This window comes from Armigeres subalbatus, chromosome 2, assembly GCF_024139115.2.
Source record: "Armigeres subalbatus isolate Guangzhou_Male chromosome 2, GZ_Asu_2, whole genome shotgun sequence".
Taxonomy (NCBI): domain Eukaryota; kingdom Metazoa; phylum Arthropoda; class Insecta; order Diptera; family Culicidae; genus Armigeres; species Armigeres subalbatus.
This window is the reverse complement of record NC_085140.1, coordinates 89029622-89047639: the sequence shown is the minus strand read 5'-3', so window position 1 is coordinate 89047639 and position 18018 is coordinate 89029622. Positions and strand designations below refer to the sequence as shown.

General features: G+C 44.1%; 1 protein-coding gene across 1 annotated transcript; it reads right to left on the bottom strand.

Moving 5' to 3' along the window:
• Positions 1 to 2926: 2926 nt before the first annotated feature.
• Positions 2927 to 3768, bottom strand: LOC134214690 (uncharacterized). The gene is made up of 2 exons (XM_062694011.1): positions 3301 to 3768; positions 2927 to 3241 (listed from the first exon to the last, which is right to left on the bottom strand). Exons 1-2 carry the CDS (start codon positions 3687 to 3689, stop codon positions 3022 to 3024), a joined length of 609 nt encoding a protein of 202 aa, XP_062549995.1. The 5' UTR covers positions 3690 to 3768; the 3' UTR covers positions 2927 to 3021.
• Between the last annotated feature and the right edge of the window lie 14250 nt (positions 3769 to 18018).

Sequence of the window (18018 nt, the reverse complement as noted above, 5' to 3'; positions counted from 1 at the left end):
TGGTATTCCTGAAGAAGCTTCTGGAAGAATTCTTGGAGGTAGATGGATGAATTCCTGGAGGAGCTTCTTGAGGTGAGTATACTTCCGGATGCATTCTTGGATAATTTTTCAGCAACATTCTTGGAGAATCTTTCGGCAACATTCTTGGAGAATCTTCCAAAGGAATTCCTGAAGAAACTTCCGAAGGAATTCATGGAGGAACTTCAAGAGGGATCTCTGGAGGAGCTTCCGCAGGAATTCCTTGGCCACTATCGGAAGAATTTTTGGAAGACCTGCTGGAGGAATTCGTGAAGGAACTACCGGAGAAGTTCTGGGGGGTTTTCCGAAGGAATTCTTGGATGTACTTTCGCAGGAATTTCTGGACAATCTTATGGAGGAGCTCCTAGAGGAAACTACAAAGGATTTCCTGGAGGATTTTCCGGAGAAATCCCTGACAGTTTCGGATAAGTTCCTGGAGGAACCACAGAAGGAATTCCAGAAAGAATAGAAGAACGGTTTTTTTAAGAAATTCATAGAGGAATTCTCAGAGAAAATACTGGCAGAATGTCCAAAGATATTTCTAAAAGAACTGCCAAGGATTTCGAGGAAGAATGTAACGAAAGAGTATAACAAGTTTCCTATGAATTTTCTACTGAGCCTTTTATTAAAACTACATCGATTTTTTTTGTGGAATTCTCTGAATTTCTTTTAAGAAGATTTTCCTGTCGAAATTTACCATGAAGAAGAACTTGTGAAAATTAGGATGAACTTCCCGTTTAAATTTATGAGGGTTCACTTTATTTTTTCTTTACGGAAATTATGAATTTCTTCGATAACCAATTCGGAGTTTTCAATTTCAATTTTCTTGCATTTAGGCAAGAAATTCCTGAAGAGAAATTTTTTTTCCTAAAGGCAAGAAATTCATAATTTTCTTCGGGAATTCTCCTTATTTTGCACGTAAAATTGTTTCTAATTTTCACTGAAAATTCTATTAAAAATCCACGGAAAATTCGAAAAGTTTCCCGATGGACATTCAGAGGAATGTCACATGGAAATGCCGAAAAGATTAGATGAATTCAAAAGGGATTTATTAAAATAACTGGTTCTAGCTAAACGGTTCGTTCCAACCATTCGTTCGGACATTCAGTTTCGTTGGAGTGGACTATTTCGGACCGGTATTGGTCAAAGTGGGACGATTCGTGCCATACATTTGGTCTTCTGAATCCTGCATCATGGCAGTACCACGCTTCGTAGCTCGTCGCGGGTACCCGACCGAGTTTTATTCGGATAACGGAACATGCCTCCAAGGTGCGACCAAAGAACTGCAGAAAGAAGAGATAACGAAACGGAATAACGCATTGGCCACAACGTTTACAACCGCTCAAACTCGATGGTGCTTTATACCACCTGCCGCCCCTCACATGGGAAGCGCATGGGAGCGCCTCGTTCGCTCTGTAAAGGAAGCTATAGGAACCCTAGCAGAGGCCCCACGTACACCGGACGATGAAGTTCTCGAGACGGTGCTGCTCGAAGCTGAGGCTCTCGTCAACTCACGCCCACTCACTTATATTCCTCTGGAGTCGGCGGATGAAGAAGCCCTCACCCCCAACCATTTTCTTCTGGGACTTCCAGTAGTGGCGACAAATGCCCAGCCAATGAACCTGTGAGTAGCTGGAGACTGTCTCAAGCAATAGCCCAACGGTTCTGGGCAAGATGGGTCAAAGAGTATCTGCCAGTAATCACACGCAGATCAAAGTGGTTTGAAGAAGTTCGGGAAATTCAACCGGGAGATTTGGTGTTGGTTGTTGGTGGAACGGCGAAGGACCAGTGGATCCGCGAACGAGTGGAGACGGTGATTCCTGGGCGGGACGGGAGAGTACGCCAAGCAACAGTCAGGACGGCAACTGGAGTGCTACGACGGCCAGCAGTGAAATTGGCAGTACTCGACGTTATAGATAGGAGTAAACCAATCGGATATGTCGCAGAGCAACAGAAACGTGACTAGGGTTCACGGGAGGGGGGATGGTCACGTCACCGCCCTGCCAATCATCCACTGTGGCGAAGTTGGGCTTTGGTTATCGTTATGGTCACTCAACGATGGACCAATATAGCAATAAATCGACCAGCAGCGCGAAGATGAGCGATAAAGAAAAGTGGACAGCGATTGTGATTTCCGCATTCCAAATTGTTAATTAATTCGCTAGTTAGATTAAGTGTTTCTAAATTCTAATTATTCTAGTTACTCAATTTTTCCTTTCTAATTCTTAACGGATCCACAAGCGAGATCAGGTAATACCTAATTTGTTGAAACTAAAATGTAAACTATATAATTACGGGGCACAGAGATAACCTGAATTTGTGTCTGATGTAGGTTTCGAATCGCATAGTTCAAAATCTAGGATGTCTGTAAACAATACGACATATTGTTTACGTAAGTAAAGAAGCGAACTACTATTGAATAGTGTACAATAACTATCCTTTAACTTTTAGTGCCAGATAGAGCATAGTTAATCCCGTGACGGTGATAGGATCCCAAGTCCTGTAAAGTTCACCAAAAAATGTGAGTTTGATAGGGTTACCATGCAAATCTGAAAATAATAAAAATATTTAGCTTTTAGCTTACTACCACAAATTGGGTTTGCTCAAAAGACTTTGGAATCTCGCTCCCACTGCAACAAAAGCCAAGAAGCAAACACCAACATGTGTTGCTAATTTTTCAGCTTGAATTGGAAAACCTCTCGCTCGCTCAAGAGACATGCAGTTTCAGAAACGTTTTTCTAACGGTTTTAGTTCTCATTTTTCACGATTTCAAATGTATTTATGACTATAACTTTCAACTGTAGAAGTATTTATTTTTCATACGATAACCAGTTTACAAGGAAATATATTGAATGTATGCATGCTATGCATACATAGATCAACAATCAATAATTATTCAGACATTCATATTTTCATTTCATTTCATTTCATAGACAACGAGATAGAACAAACAGACAAAAATTATACCACTAAAAAAATTCTAAAATTTATAAACCTTCGAATCTAGTTCCCCGCAATACAACCGCAGCAAAGACTCCGTATCATGCGGTTCTGATCGGGAGATGACTTTGATCGCGTGTACCGCCGTCGAACGGACAAATCACTACTAACGGAGTCTTGCTTCAGTTCCATTTGATCCTTCAGAAATCGATCGATGATCTCGAACTTCTGTACAATTTCCTCATGGTACATAACTCGGGCTGATATTTGCGCGGATTGTGGTCTAAAATCATGAGTAAAAATTCAAACCATCAATTAGCATTTTCAAAAACAGCTGCTTACTTCGTCTGCGATCCTCTTCGACTTTCCGGACGTTTTGCATTCCTTGCCGCAGCGGATAAGCGCTTCAGTCGATCGACACGTTCCCTAAGTTCCTCGGCGCTTGATGCGATGAGTTGTGTTTTTCGGACCGATACTTGTGATTCTTCGGTGACTTCCTCGATGGTATAAATTCGGTGCGGTTCGAATGTGACGCAACTGCTGGAAGTAATGCTCAGATCGGATTTTGCGTGAGTTTTGCCTTTCTCTTGTAGCTTCGAGCTGAACTCGTCCAAATCTCGTGCCGGTGCACAGTTGCGGGATGCATTGTTCAAAGCTTTCCGATGGGCACTCAAGAGGCAAACTATCGATTCTGAGGAAGATGATTCCGGCGATGTTCGCGGACAATTCATGACGAAAACTATACACAATTTTGACAGATGAAATGATAGCTTTTCAATCTAAGCAATCTTTGTGACTACTGGCACAATTTAATAGACCTTAATGTCCTAGACCAAGATGAATACACTACCTAGTGGTGTATTCATCTTGTCCTAGACCTTAATGCAATAATGCAATAAGGCACTGCACGTACGGATGAAACGATAGCACTAAGGTATCGATACACGGCACGGCAAATGCTGGGTAAAGCGTACCATTGGTACTTCGCGTACCTGAAGGAATAAAATAGACCCCATCTCGCGGTCCTTAGCCTCTTACCCAGCAACTCCTATCCCTACCTCCCCGCGGTGCTGGCCGGGATACGAGCAACCTTAGGGAAGATCGGGTAACCAACCCCGGTGGGAACTATGGTCGTATGCTGACTGGGAAGGGGGGGTTTGCTCCTCTCCGGAGGTGCAAATCTTATTGAGCGTCTATTCTCCATGTCAGGATCGGCTCACAACAGCGTCTGTTCTCCATATTAGGGGCGGCTGATCATCGTCCGAGTGCCAGCGAGGGACTCTAAGTGAAACTGTGCACCATGGTCCACCGGAAATAAGGAGGAATGGTCCTCCGGAAATTTAGGGGGTTTGGTGTCAGGCCCTGCAAGACAGCCAAAAAAACGCAACGAACAATCAACAAGAGAGTACGGACCGGAACCATCGGCGAAGACCACTGCGACGAAAAGGGACTAGCGATTGGAAACTCGGTTCGTGGAACTGCAAATCTCTCAACTTCATCGGGAGCACACGCATACTCGCCGATGTGCTCAAGGACCGTGGATTCGGCATCGTAGCGCTGCAGGAGGTTTGTTGGAAGGGATCAATGGTGCGAACGTTTAGAGGTAATCATACCATCTACCAGAGCTGCGGCAACACACACGAGCTGGGAACAGCTTTCATAGTGATGGGCGATATGCAAAGGCGCGTGATCGGGTGGTGGCCGATCAATGAAAGAATGTGCAGGTTGAGGATCAAATGCCGGTTCTTCAACTTCAGCATAATAGCCCACACTCCGGAAGCACTGATGATGATAAGGACGTATTCTACGCGCAGCTAGAACGTGATTACGACAGCTGCCCAAGCCACGACGTCAAAATCATCATAGGAGATTTGAGCGCTCAGGTTGGCCAAGAGGAGGAGTTTAGACCGACTATTGGAAAGTTCAGCGCTCACCGGCTGACGAACGAAAACGGCCCACGACTAATTGATTTCGCCGCCTCCAAGAATATGGCCATTCGCAGTACCTACTTCCAACACAGCCTCCCGTATCGGTACACCTGGAGATCACCACTGCAGACTGAATCACAAATTGACCACGTTCTGATTGATGGACAGCACTTCTCCGACATTATCGACGTCAGGACATATCGTGGCGCTAACATCGACTCTGACCACTATCTGGTGATGTTTAAACTGCGCCCAAAACTATCCGTCATCAACAATGTTCGGTACCGACGACCGCCGCGGTACGACCTAGAGCGACTGAAGCAACCTGATGTCGCCACTGCATACGCGCAGCATCTCGAGGCAGCGTTGCCGGAAGAGGGTGAGCTCGATGGGGCCCCTCTTGAGGACTGCTGGAATACAGTCAAAGCAGCTATTAACCTTTTGTCTGTGCTCTGGGGTCAATATGACCCCAGGCCACTTTGAGTGGCTGCCATTTTTTTAATTTTCAACCGATTCTCCTAATTTTTGGTAGTTTGGTAAAACTCGCCGAGATCTATCTCCTAGGTGCAAATTCACTTCAAAAATCTTTAAAATATGCGCTACAGTGTACTTTTTTCAAAAAACTTACGTTGTCTGTGCTCTGGGGTCAAATTGACCCCAAATTGTAATTGCTATAACTTTTTAATGTTTGGCCAATTTTGAATTTTTGGGGCTGTTTTAATCAATGGGCTAATTTAATCATCTTTCAGGTCCTTATCAAAGATTTACTATAGGTGGGCGGGTACATCGCGGGGAAAGGTTTTCGTAAAGAAAGGTACAAAAACAGTGATTTTTCATGCTTATTTTATTTACATCTGAACATCCAACCCATTTTGAACTGCACCTTTTTCAAAAAGGTTATGGAGAAAGGCGTGTGCTTTGATATGAGGTATTGATTAGTTTAGAGCTTGTTCGCTAGGTGGCGGTATATTTGAATTCATTAATTTAGACTACTCAAGTATTTCCGATATATGGAATTTTCCACATTGTAAATATTCTTATCGCACAAATTTGCAATTTGTAACGATGACGTCTTTAATAAAGTTCGTCTGGTGGGAATGGACTGTCATGTGACGGAATAAATAATTAGGAAATTTACAAATAGGCGGCGCTAGCGTACTTGCAATATTCTTGCATATATGAAATATTGCTTTAGCTTGAGATCCCTCGTACCTACACTCAAGTTGTATTCGGCAACATTGTTCAGGATATGTAGCACTACAAAGCGGTGCTCAATATAATGAGTACGTCTTCCAATTTTTGAATTTGTGCGATAAGAATATTTACACTGAGGAGAATTCTATATATCGGAATATCTTAAGTAGTCCAAAATAATGAATTCAAATATACCACCACCTGGCAGCCGAGTTCTAAACTTATCAACGCCTCATGCCAGAGCACATGCCTTCCTGCATAACCTTTTTAAAAAAGGTGCAGTTCAAAATGGAAAGGATTTTCGGATATAAGTAAAATAATCATGAAAATCACTCGTTTTATACCCTTGTTCACTAAAACCCCTCCCGCGATGTACCCGCCCACCAAAAGTCAATCTTTGGTAACGACCTGAAAGATGATTAAATTATCTTTCGAAACAGCCCCATAAATCAAAAATTGGCCAAACATTAAAAAAGCTATAGCAATTTCAATTTGGGGTCAATTTGACCCCAGAGCACAGACAACGTAAGTTTTTTTGAGCACAGACAGAAGGTTAACGACGCAGCGGAGAACAACGTCGGGTATATGGGTCGAAGTCGACGGAACGATTGGTTCGACGAAGAGTGCAGACAGATTCTGGAGGAGAAGGACGCAGCGCGGGCGGTCGCGCTGCAGCAAGGTACCCGGCAGAATGTGGAACGTTATAGACGGAAGCGGAGACAGCAGACCCGCCTTTTTCAGGAGAAGAAACGCCGCCTGAAAGAAGCGGAGTGCGAGGAGATGGAACAGCTGTGCCGTTCTCAAGAAACACGCAAGTTCTACCAGAAGCTCAACGCATCCCGCAAAGGTTTCGTGCCGCGAGCCGAAATGTGCCGGGATAAGGATGGGAGCATCTTGACGGACGAACGTGTGGTGATCGAAAGGTGGAAGCAGCACTACGAGGAACATCTGAATGGCGCTGAGAGTACAGGCAGTGAAAGTCAAGGCAGCGGAGGAGATGACTACGTCAGTTCAGCGGACGATGGAAGCCAACCAGCCCCCACCTTGAGGTAAGTTAAGGATGCCATCCAACAGCTAAAGGCCAATAAAGCAGCTGGTAAGGATGGTATCGCAGCTGAGCTCATCAAGATGGGCCCGGAAAAGCTAGCCACTTACCTGCACAAATTGATAGTCAGAATCTGGGAAACTGAACAGCTACCGGAGGAGTGGAAGGAAGGGGTTATATGCCCCGTCTACAAGAAAGGCGACAAGCTGGAGTGTGAGAACTTTCGAGCCATCACCAACCTTAATGCCGCCTACAAAGTGATATCCCAGATCATCTTCCGTCATCTGTCACCATTAGACGGCCGCTCGACAACGGACCAGATCTTTACTGTACGGCAAATCCTTCAAAAATGCCGTGAATACCAGGTCCCAACGCACCATCTGTTCGTTGATTTCAAGGCGGGATACGACAGTATAGACCGCGTAGAGCTATGGAAAATTATGGACGAGAACAGCTTCCCTGGGAAGCTTATCAGACTGATCAAAGCAACGGTGGATGGTGTGCAAAACTGTGTGAAGATTTCGGGCGAACACTCCAATTCGTTTGAATCGCGCCGGGGACTAAGACAAGGTGATGGACTTTCGTGCCTGTTGTTCAACATTGCGCTAGCCGGGTGTAACAGCCGGGGTACGATTTTCAACAGATCCAGTCAATTTATTTGCTTCGCGGATGACATGGACATTGTCGGCCGAACATTTGCAAAGGTGGCAGAACTGTACACCCGCCTGAAACGTGAAGCAACAAAAGTTGGACTGGTGGTGAATGCGTCAAAGACAAAGTACATGCTTGTGGGCGGAACCGAGTGCGACAGGGCCCGCCTGGGAAGCAGTGTTACGATAGACGGGGATTCCGGACAGCAACCCTGCAAAGATGGTGTTCGCTTCCGATCCGGCAGGTTCGAGACGACGTGGAACGCAGCGAGCGAGATGGGCAGACCAGGTGCAGAACGACTTGGCGAGCGTGGGGCGTATCCGAGGATGGAGAGATGTGTATTGTGTGTATTGTGGCGTCAAATTGTTGATTCAGTGTTATCTGTTTAGATGTAGACTAAATAAATGAAAATGAACTGCCAGTAGACTCGATAGTGTGTATGGGCCACAAATATTTCTAAACAATGTGCGTGAAGTGAAAACAGTAGCATTAGCATTTTCAGATCATTATGCTTTACTTGTTAGTATGCAGTTAACCCCAACGAAATACTGCCTCGTGGAAGAAGTTATTGGAAAATTGATCCCTTAATACTTTCATCACCAGAAATATGTGACCGCCTATTATCTGAATATGAGCATCTGAAGTACCGCTTGAGTTACATGGACCATAGCTCTTGGTGGAATCATGCAGTAAAAGCAAAACTACGTAGCAGGGTAGAAATATTTCACAGTCAATGCAGTGAAAAACATGGATCTCAGTATAATCTGCAGTCGCCTTCATCGCCGCCGTGGTGAGTGCGACTGGGTGTAGCCGAAAAATCATTTCCAACACCGACAGTTCAATTTCGCATTCAGCCACTCACAAGTCGCTCTGACAGGCTGCTCAGTTCGCGCCTTACCGTATGACTGTGAGTGGCCCATTTAAACGTGTGGTGAATTTTTTCAATTGCTGGGTGAATGTGTACATTTTGCTGTGGTAAATTTCATCTTCGCGGCGCAGTGGGTGATGTGAGTTCTGTTGTTTACTTTTCTGCCTCTCCGGGAATGTGAGGTTGATTTCAAAGCAGGAAGAAAATAAAAACATGATATAAAAAAGCATCACCTTCATCCAGTGTTACCGAAAATTTACAACCCTGCTACGTAGTTTCTATAAACGCGAGTCATGGTTGTCAGGTCAAAACATTCGTAATCAAAAAAGTTCTCTGTATTGCAAATTAGAAAATCTATCCGCCAGGCGGTGGAGAGGAATTGAGTAACGATATCGGTAGAGTGAAATCTGCACCCATAAAACATGAAAACATACAACTAGACCGTTTACGATGTAAAATAAGTGACAGTTCTTTAATAGAAGGGAAAAAAATTAACGTCAATCAGGTTTCAAAACATTTACACGGAAACAGTTCGTCCCCGCTTATAGACAGAGAAAACTGTTCCCCATTACTTGAACAAATTCACCAGCTTTATTCAAATTTGTTCAAAGAAGCCTTGCCGGAGTATAATGCTCCTGAATCAAACCCATAACTAATAACTTGACAAAATCGTTCAGTACAGAGGAAGCAAACACGTTAGTCCAACCGATTTCACAAGAAGAAATTTTGAGTACGCTTAAAACCTGTTCGAAGAAAAAATCTCCAGGACCAGATGGCCTAACGTTTGAATTTTATGAAAAAAAAACTTTGACACAGTTAAAAACGATTTAGTTGCTTTATTTAATTCCTACTTAGCAGGAAACTCCACTCCACTCAAGGATTTTACTGCCGGAATTATAACATTGATTCCCAAGAAAAGTTGTTCACAAACACTTGAAAACCTAAGACCTATAAGTTTGCTAAATACGGACTAGAAGTTATTTACAAAGATTATTGCGAACCGCATCATGGTCGTTATTGATAAAATACTCGATTATGGCCAATGTGCAGCAGTCAACGGACGTTCTTGCACGGACAATGTGAAAGATTTGAGGCGATTGATAACGCGCTCGGCGGAAACGAAAAAGTTCAAAGGATTTATTGTCAGTCTTGACCTCAAAAAGGCTTTCGACAACGTAGACCATAACTATCTTTGGAAAATTTTGGACAAGTTCAAGTTTCCAGATCAGCTCATCACATGCTTGAAGAATCTATATGGATCAGCCACTTCAAAGGTTCTACATAATGGCTTTCTCACTCCAGACATTCCAATCAAATCATCAGTGAGGCAAGGATGCCCACTCAGTATGGTCCTCTTTGTACTCTACGTTGAGCCGTTAATAAGGACCATACAAGCCAGTTCAAGCGGTGTTCTTGTCTATACGAAATTTTTGAAGGTGATTGCATATGCTGACGACATCACAGTTTTTGTCCGAAGCCAGAAGGAGTTTGACGATTTGATGGAAATCGTCTCTGCCTTTTCAACGTATGCAAAAATTAGGTTGAATATTGAAAAGTCATGCTTCCTGAGAATAAACAGCTTAATGTCGGGTCCTCAACTTATACGTGAAGTCAACGAAATATTAATTCTAGGAGTTACTATTTGCAGAACATGGTCAAAGATAATTGATGTAAATTTCTCAAAACTAATAAGTGGCTTACAACAGCGCTTAATTGTAAATGAAGCAAGAAATCTAAATCTGATGCAGAGATCTTGGATACTAAATACGTTTATTTTATCCAAACTTTGGTATGTAGCGCAAATCTTTCCTCCACGTAATGTTCACATAGCCAAAATTAAAAGCTTAGTTGGAAGATTTTTATGGAAAAATTCAGTGTTCAGAGTAGCCAGAGATCCCTCCTTAGCCGTGCGGTAAGACGCGCGGCTACAAAGCAAGACCATGCTGAGGGTGGCTGGGTTCGATTCCCGGTGCCGGTCTAGGCAATTTTCGGATTGGAAATTGTTTCGACTTCCCTGGGCATAAAAGTATCATCGTGCTAGCCTCATGATATACGAATGCAAAAATGGTAACCTGGCTTAGAAACCTCGCAGTTAATAACTGTGGAAGTGCTTAATGAACACTAAGCTGCGAGGCGGCTCTGCCCCAGTGTGGGGATGTAATGCCAATAAGAAGAAGAAGAAGAAGTAGCCAGAGATCAACTCTATTTACCATTTCACAGAGGTGGTATATGTTTAGTAGATCCAGAATCCAAATGCAAAGCTCGATTTTTTAGGAATGTTATTAAAAAACAATGAAAATATTAAGAATGAAGAGTACTTGTTGGATTACCCACAAAAAATAAATTTTACAAGAAATGGCAAAGAGGGGTTAGGTCTAGCAGCTGAGGTTAAAGGCAACAATTGGTTAAAGGCAACAATTGTGAAGAGCTCCATCCCGAGGTTGATTGGGTGACAATTTTGAGTAACTGGAGTAGGAATTTCATATGCAGTGAAGATAAGACATATATGTACCTTCTGCTTAATGACGTTTTGCCGAATAGAGAAAAATTATTAATTTATGGAATAGATAGATTACCGGACTCAAATTGCTCTACCTGTGGGGTTCCTGACAACAATTTACATAGGATTCTTGTTTGCGATAGAGGTAAATCTATAAGAGAATGGGTAATCAATATACTTCGATCAAGAATGAAAATAGAATTTCGAAGATTAGATGACATACTTGTATGGAATATTAGTAATGAACCCAATCAAAAGGCTGCATTGTGGTTAGTAGTGCACTGCATTAGCTGGTTAGCTAATCCGGTAAATAGTGGCAGTCTCTATGTGTTTCAAAAAAGTGTAGGAGAAATAAGATGGGCAAACCGGAACATGTTTAATAAGCATTTTAGAACTTTCCTCAATGTGTGTTAGAACCAACTATTATAACGTTTTTTGTAACCATGACAAGTAAAACGAAGAAATAAATACAACTCTTAAAAAACTACACTGAACCTAAAGCATTGTTAACCATGTGCTGCAAGGGACAGTAAGCAATAATCCAAACAAGAATATCTATTTACCTATTGTAGAACATGGTTGTTACTCAGCTACACTAAAATTCGCTTACTTCTGCCGGCAGCAGCGTGGGATCGTACTGCCTGATGTTGGACGCGATTTCATTGAAAATGGTGATAACTCGGCAAAAAAAAGGCGAGTGTGAAAATTGATTTTTTTCTGTACCCAGCTGTCGGTTACAAATTGAATAAAGTTATACAATTGGATATACATCGCCGATGACACGTACTGATCCTAACGTAGACATAATTTGATTGTAATTTTTCACTGCTGTGCACGATATAAAAACGATTATTCTGCTTTCTCATACTGAGTATCACACATGGGAGCGTTTCACGTCGTAAAATCGCAGACCACATCACAGCAACTCGATAGACTACTCGCTATTGCTAAGCACCAGAGAAAGATTGGATGTGAATCGCAAAGATTGATTTATCGTCTAGGGTCATAAAACGGAATCACTCACTTCGGTTATTTACGACGTCGATGAAGAAGGGACCGACAGCAAAGGTTGAGGTTGTGTAATATTATGATATGAGCAGAGCGGTGGATTTTATTCGTAGATATACGTCTTCAAGTTCACAGATAGGCACGTTTCCGTCATGCTTGAGCGTTTTTTTCCAACGATTAATGAGCACAATTTAGGCAGAAATAGATATCCTGAGTTGGAAATTGTTAATAAGTAAGACTGTTTTCCTTTAAAAAAAGACATGAAAGAGGAAAACATGTTAACCTTCCGGGATTCTCACCGTTGTAAAAAAGTACAACACCCTCGAAAAAGCACGCTTGTTGTTCACAAGAGTAGCGGGACTGCGTATGGTACACAGGACCATGCGAGTCCCGGAATTGCATATTATTCGACAATTCGGCCGTACAAATAATCATTTTCTTGTTAAATAACTTGGAAGCGCATATGCACAGCACATGTCTCCGAAAAGACAAATTGATACTAAAAATTTGCGTGTCTCGGAGGGATTCGAACGCTCAACCTTCTACTCTCTACTAGGTAATCACACCCTTAACCACAAGACCACTTAGGGCCGATGTCTACGTAGCGGTTTTTAAGCTGCGTGCACGCCGCGTCCACGCAAGGTACCCACCATCAAATAGAGTAATGCACGTTTATACGTGTGCATGACTACATTTGATACTGAGTACCTTGCATGGACGCGACGTGCATGCAGCTTAAAAAACCGCTACGTGGTCATCGGATCGTAAAGGCCACGTTTGCGGAAAAGCTATCAGAATATCTACTAAATATCTTTCGGGTGCTTGATTTGTCCAATCGTCACATGTGCTTCACTGCTGTATAGCCACAGTCAAGCGAGCCCACATTGTTCATTATCGAGAACTTCACACACTATGGCCTCTAGCAACGGGCTAGGCCAATTGTGTATTGACTAGAAATACTAGAATAAGAGATCGGCGAAGACGCCATCTTGTTTCCAATCGAACCGTCAAAAGCGGTTCCAATTCGAGTTGTTTACATTTTGTATCCATAAGAAGCCAACAAAAAGTTCAAGTAATGCCAGTATAATTTTGACGATTTCTACCATTTCATATGTTGCCATTTCGACAGTTTTTCATTCCGTCGGTCTCTGGTTATAGGGTTGCTAGTATTGACGTAGGGATGGTGGAGTCATTGGAAAAGAGGGAGGGGTATGGGGGTAAGGAAGTGTGTTGTTTAGTTAACGATCAACTAAGTGTAACTTCTGATCCTCTCAACCAATTTCTACCAAATACTACCATATTCTTTTTTCTAAAGAAACAATTGGCCAAATCAGTGTAACTTCTGAACCCCTTGACCAATTGCAACCAGATTTGAGACGCATATTCTCCGTCCAAGGAAGACAATAATAAACTGGGTGGGAGTGTCATAGAGGAGAGGGGGAGTTACATATTGTTACCAACAACTGGAAACAACAGGTCTACTTAACACAATATTAGATCATTGATTGTTTTGTATTAAATTAGATGTTTGAAAATACCCTTCCATGCCCGCTTGCAAGGTTCCAGTAGACTATGTACGTACCATGGCCTCGCAGCAGGGAGCAGCAGGGACTATGTCCAAGGGCTTGACGATCCCTCCCCAGACCATCTGCGAGTTGTGGCGCCTGCCTACGATGTGGTGGGGTTTGACAGTGGGCCCTGTTAAACCTTTTTAAAAAGCTGCATGTATCCGCAAGTAGGCTCCGCCAAAGCGACCGTGTGCCGCTCAAAGCGCACAAGCCCAAGTCCTGGTGTTAGGTGGGACGCTAAACAGCCCTGACACGACGGCCCTCCGACGAGACAGCAGGTATGCGCAGGCCCAATAAGCCGCCTTTAGAAACAACTATTACGAACGACATAGAAGATAATACGACTCGATACAATCGGCAACGACCTAGGCGACGAATAAAGGATCACGATTGGAAGCTTGGAACATTGAACTGCAAGTTGCTAGGTTCCGCAGGTGGCGACAGGATAATCTACGATGAATTACATCCCCGCAACTTCGACGTCGTAGCGCTGCAGGAAATTTGCTGATAGGACAGAAAGTGTGGAAAAGCGGGTATCGAGCTGGGTACCGGCTTCATAGTGCTGGGAAAGATGTACCAACGCGTGATTGGGTGGCAGCCAATCAACGCAAGGATGTGCAAGCTGAGGATAAAAGGCCGTTTCTTCGACTATAGAATCATCAACGTGCACTGTCCACACGAAGGAAGACCCGACGACGAGAAAGAAGCGTTCTATGCACAGCTGGAGCAGACATACGATGGATGCCCACTACGGGATGTCAAAATCGTCATCGGTGACATGAACGCTCAGGTAGGAAAGGAGGAAATGTATAGACCGGTCATTGGACCGAATAGTCTGCATACCGTATCGAACGACAACGGCCAACGATGCATAAACTTTGCAGCCTACCGCGGAATGGTAGTCCCAAGCACTTTCATCCCCCGCAAGAATATCCACAAGGCCACATGGAAATCCTCTAATCAAGTAACGGAAAACCAAATCGACCACGTTCTAATCGACGGTAAATTTTTCTTCGACATCACGAACGTACGCACTTACCGCAGTGCGAATATTGAATCCGACCACTACCTCATTGCAGTATGTCTGCGCTCAAAACTCTCGAAGGTGATCAACACGCGTCGGAGTCGTCCGCCGCGGCAAAACATTGGGCGGCTACAAGACGGTAGACTAGCCCAAGACTACGCGCAACAGCTGGAAGTGGCACTCCCAACGGAAGAGCAGCTAGGCGCAGCATTTTTTAAAGATGGCTGGAGAGATATTCGATCCGCCATTGGAAGCACCGCAGCCAGGGCACCGAGGTCGAACGAGGCACGATACAAACCGGCGCGGAACAGACAAAACTCGATTTTCCGGAGGAAAAAGCGCCAGCAGGAAGATCGAGACCGTGAAGAGACGAAGGAACTGTACCGCGCTAATAACACACGAAAGTTCTATGAGAAGTTAAACCGTTCACGTAAGGGCCACGTGCCACAGCCTGATATGTGTAAGGACATAAACGGGAACCTTCTTACGACATAAACGAGCGTGAGGTGATCCAAAGGTGGCGGCAGCACTACGGAGAGCACCTGACAACGGTGGCGGTATGGTAATGAACCTAGGAGAACGCGCACAGGACCTGCGACTTCCTGCTCCGAATCTCCAGGAAATCCAGGAGAAGATCGGCCGGCTGAAAACAACAAAGCCCCTGGAGTTGACCAACTACCAGGAGAGCTGTTTAAATACGGTGGTGAAGCACTGGCTAGAGCGCTGCACTGGGTGATTACCAAGGTTTGGGAGGATGAGGTTCTGCCGCAGGAGTGGATGGAAGGTGTCGTGTGTCCCATCTACAAAAAGGGCGATAAGCTGGATTGTAGCAACTACCGCGCAATCACATTGCTGAACGCCGCCTACAAGGTACTCTCCCAAATTTTATGCCGTACTCTCCCAAATTTTACACCAATTTCAAGGGAGTTCGTGGGGCAGTACCAGGCGGCATTTATGTGTGAACGCTCTACCACGGACCAGGTATGCGCCGTACGTCAGCTATTGCAGAAATGCTGCGAATACAACGTGCCCACACATCATCTATTTATCGACTTTAAAGCCGCATATGATGCAATCGATCGGGACCAGCTATGGCAACTAATGCACGAACACGGATTTCCGAATAAACTGATACGGTCGATCGAGGCGACGATGGATCGGGTGATGTGCGTAGTTCGAGTTTCAGGGGCATTCGAAACGCGTAGAGGGTTACGGCAAGGTAATGGTCTTTCGTGTCTGCTATTCAACATCGCTTTGGAGGGAGTAATACGAAGGGCAGGGATTGACACGAGTGGTACGATTTTCACGAAGTCCGTCCAGTTATTTGGTTTCGCCGACGACATTGATATCAATGCATGTAACTTTGAGAGGATGGAGGAAGCCTACATCAGACTGAAAAGCGAAGCTAAACGGATTGGACTAGTCATCAACACGTCGAAGACGAAGTACATGATAGGAAGAGGCTCAAGAGAGGTCAATGTGAGCCACCCACCACGAGTTTCTATCGGTGGTGACGAAATCGAGGTGGTTGGAAAATTCGTGTACTTGGGCTCACTGGTGACCGCCGATAACGATACCAGCAGAGAAATTCGGAGACGCATAATGGCAGGAAATCGTACGTACTTTGGACTCCGCAAAACGCTCCGATCGAATAGGGCGAACTCTTTCGAATAGGCCGTACCAAACTGACTATCTACAAAACGCTTATTAGACCGGTAGTTCTCTACGGACACGAGATCTGGATGATGCTCGTGGAGGACCAACGTGCACTGGGAGTTTTCGAAAGGAAAGTGTTGCGTAGCATCCATGGTGGGGTGCAGATGGCGGACGGTACGTGGAGGAGGCAAATGAACCACGAGTTGCATCAGCTGTTGGGAGAACCATCCATCGTTCACACCGCGAAAATCGGAAGACTGCGGTGGGCCAGGCACGTAGCCAGAATGTCGGACAGTAATCCGGTGAAAATGGTTCTCGACAACGATCCGACGGGAACAAGAAGGCGAGGTGCACAGCGGGCAAGGTGGATCGATCAGGTGGAGGACGACTTGCGGACCCTCCGTAGACTGCGTGGTTGGCGAAGTGCAGCCATGGACCGAGCTGAATGGAGAAGTCTTTTATGTGCAGCACATGCCACTCCGGCCTTAGTCTGATGATAAATAAATAAATTCTCCGTCCAAGGAAGACGATAATAAACTGGGTGGGAGGGTCATAAAAGGGAGGGAGGGTTACATATCATTACCACCAACTGGAAACAACAGGTCTACTTAACACAATATTTTTAATAGTTAGATCATTGATTGTTTTGTATTCAATTAGACTTTTGAAAATACCCAAAAAAATTACATCCAACATGTTGTTATATATTTGTATCTTAAAATTAACTAAAACATATTGTTAACTTACATAAAAACCTTACAAATACATTAGGATAGCTCACATCTCTTTAGTCTTAGAAATATCTTGTCAAAGTTGCAGCCCTGCCGTCCTGATTAGTCACGCTTAGTCGACAACTAAGAAGCTTTCTACTAAAGCAAAAATTTGTTTTGGTCTATTTTAGCTAATTGAAACTCAGATTCGCCTACATAGGTCTCAGTATGATAGTTACTATCAACTGTGTGTACAAAAATAGTAAACCAATCGGTTTTAAATGCCCCACCCCCTTCCCCCCTCCCATGGCTCTCTCTTGGATTCGAACCAAGAGCATCAACAAAACCGCCAGATTGATGCGTGTACGCTATCCACTCGGTCACGGTTAACTTGAAAGTTATTACTGTTATAAAATGAAGCCTCTCTTGTCTGAAAAGTCAGAAAGTCGGTGAGCGTTGGTTCTGCGCTCTCCACCCTCATTCGTGTTAATTGCTTCGGGTAGTGAGCTACCATGGTCTGCTAGAGAGAGCGAGTACGCGCAAAATCGATGTTGCAACTCACGCGATGCAAAGTTTATAGTACGATCTTGATGTGCTTGGCTGTCCGGAACATCTTTTGCTGGCGAGGATATGGGAGCTAAATGTCAAAGAAGGAAAATCCATACGATTTGACAGCTTGGTACACAACATGTTCCGGACAGCAGAACAAAGGCAACCGAAGCGACAATCTTTATCTAGTAACTAAAATATCTTTTGCGTGGGCACCCTAAAGTAGTATTTGTTCAACGAAAATTCTTTCTTTTGAGGGAGAAACTCTCAGCTGGGTTGCCGACCGAATGTGACGTCACGTCTGGTATACTCAGTACAATTTTTATAACAGACGTGACGTTTCACTACGCCCGCCCACT

What these genes read in the sequence shown, in the direction of transcription:
- LOC134214690 (XM_062694011.1), bottom strand. Translation starts at nt 3,689, where the DNA reads ATGAATTGTCCGCGAACATCGCCGGAATCATCTTCCTCAGAATCGATA. An exon ending in CGAAGAGGATCGCAGACGAA is followed by an intron (nt 3,242 to 3,300) that starts GTAAGCAGCTGT and finishes TCATGATTTTAG; the next exon opens with ACCACAATCCGCGCAAATAT.